The sequence below is a fragment of the Micropterus dolomieu genome, unplaced genomic scaffold, assembly GCF_021292245.1.
Source record: "Micropterus dolomieu isolate WLL.071019.BEF.003 ecotype Adirondacks unplaced genomic scaffold, ASM2129224v1 contig_2860, whole genome shotgun sequence".
Lineage (NCBI taxonomy): Eukaryota > Metazoa > Chordata > Actinopteri > Centrarchiformes > Centrarchidae > Micropterus > Micropterus dolomieu.
In genome coordinates, this window is record NW_025731850.1 from 1 (window position 1) to 1798 (window position 1798).

General features: G+C 46.7%; 1 protein-coding gene across 1 annotated transcript; it reads left to right on the plus strand.

Moving 5' to 3' along the window:
- Positions 1–504: 504 nt before the first annotated feature.
- Positions 505–1763, plus strand: LOC123964492 (histidine-rich glycoprotein-like; the record flags this gene model as incomplete). The annotated part of the gene is made up of 3 exons (XM_046041439.1): positions 505–1010; positions 1120–1180; positions 1477–1763. Coding segments are annotated over 3 exons (854 nt in total), but the record flags the coding sequence as incomplete, so codon positions are not given.
- Positions 1764–1798: the final 35 nt, after the last annotated feature.

Consider the following 1798-nt stretch of genomic DNA (forward strand, 5'->3'; position numbering starts at 1 on the left):
TCACCCCATCAACAACAACAACCTCCACTACAACCCCAGTGACAGAAACGCCCACCACTATCACCCCATCAACAACAACAACACCAGTGACAGAAACGCCCACCACTATCACCCCATCAACAACAACAACCTCCACTACAACCCCAGTGACAGAAACGCCCACCACTACCACACCTTTAACAACCTCCAGCCCTTACTGCTGTCAGTGGTCAAACTGGGTGGACGAGCAATACCCTCACTATGACCCAGATGGTGGAGATTATGAAACCATTGAAAAAATTACATTTCCAGATTTGAGTGTGTGCACAAAACCTCTGGAAATAGAATGTAGAGCAATACAGTGGCCAGATATACCTTGGAATGAACTAGGACAAAATATAACATGTGACACAGAAGTTGGACTTATCTGTTATAACAAAGACCAAAATCCAATTCCGAAGTGTTATAACTATAAAATAAGAGTTAAATGTTGCAATAATTGTCAATCAACAACTACAACCCCAGTGACAGAAACGCCCACCACTATCACCCCATCAACAACAACCTCCACTACAACCCCAGCCACAGAAACGCCCACCACTATCACCCCATCAACAGCAACGACCTCCACTACAACACCAGTCACAAAAACGCCCACCACTATCACCCCATCAACAACAACAACCCCAGTCACAGAAACTCCCACAACTATCACCCCATCAACAGTCACAACCTCCACCACAACACCAGTGACAGAAACGCCCACCACTATCACCCCATCAACAACAACCTCCACTACAACCCCAGTGACAGAAACGCCCACCACTATCACCCCATCAACAACAACAACCTCCACTACGCCAGTCACAGAAACGCCCACCACTATTACCCCATCAACAACAACAACCCCAGTCACAGAAACTCCCACAACTATCACCCCATCAACAGTCACAACTTCCACCACAACACCAGTCACAGAAACGCCCACCACTATCACCCCATCAACAACAACAACCTCCACTACAACCCCAGTGACAGAAACGCCCACCACTATCACCCCATCAACAACAACAACACCAGTGACAGAAACGCCCACCACTATCACCCCATCAACAACAACAACCTCCACTACAACCCCAGTGACAGAAACGCCCACCACTACCACACCTTTAACAACCTCCAGCCCTTACTGCTGTCAGTGGTCAAACTGGGTGGACGAGCAATACCCTCACTATGACCCAGATGGTGGAGATTATGAAACCATTGAAAAAATTACATTTCCAGATTTGAGTGTGTGCACAAAACCTCTGGAAATAGAATGTAGAGCAATACAGTGGCCAGATATACCTTGGAATGAACTAGGACAAAATATAACATGTGACACAGAAGTTGGACTTATCTGTTATAACAAAGACCAAAATCCAATTCCGAAGTGTTATAACTATAAAATAAGAGTTAAATGTTGCAATAATTGTCAATCAACAACTACAACCCCAGTGACAGAAACGCCCACCACTATCACCCCATCAACAACAACAACCTCCACTACAACGCCAGCCACAGAAACGCCCACCACTATCACCCCATCAACAGCAATGACCTCCACCACAACGCCAGTCACAGAAACGCCCACCACTATCACCCGATCAACAACAACAACCCCAGTCACAGAAACTCCCACAACTATCACCCCATCAACAGTCACAACCTCCACCACAACACCAGTGACAGAAACGCCCACCACTATCACCCCATCAACAACAACAACCTCCACTACAACCCCAGTGACAGAAACGCCCACCACTATCACCCCATCAAC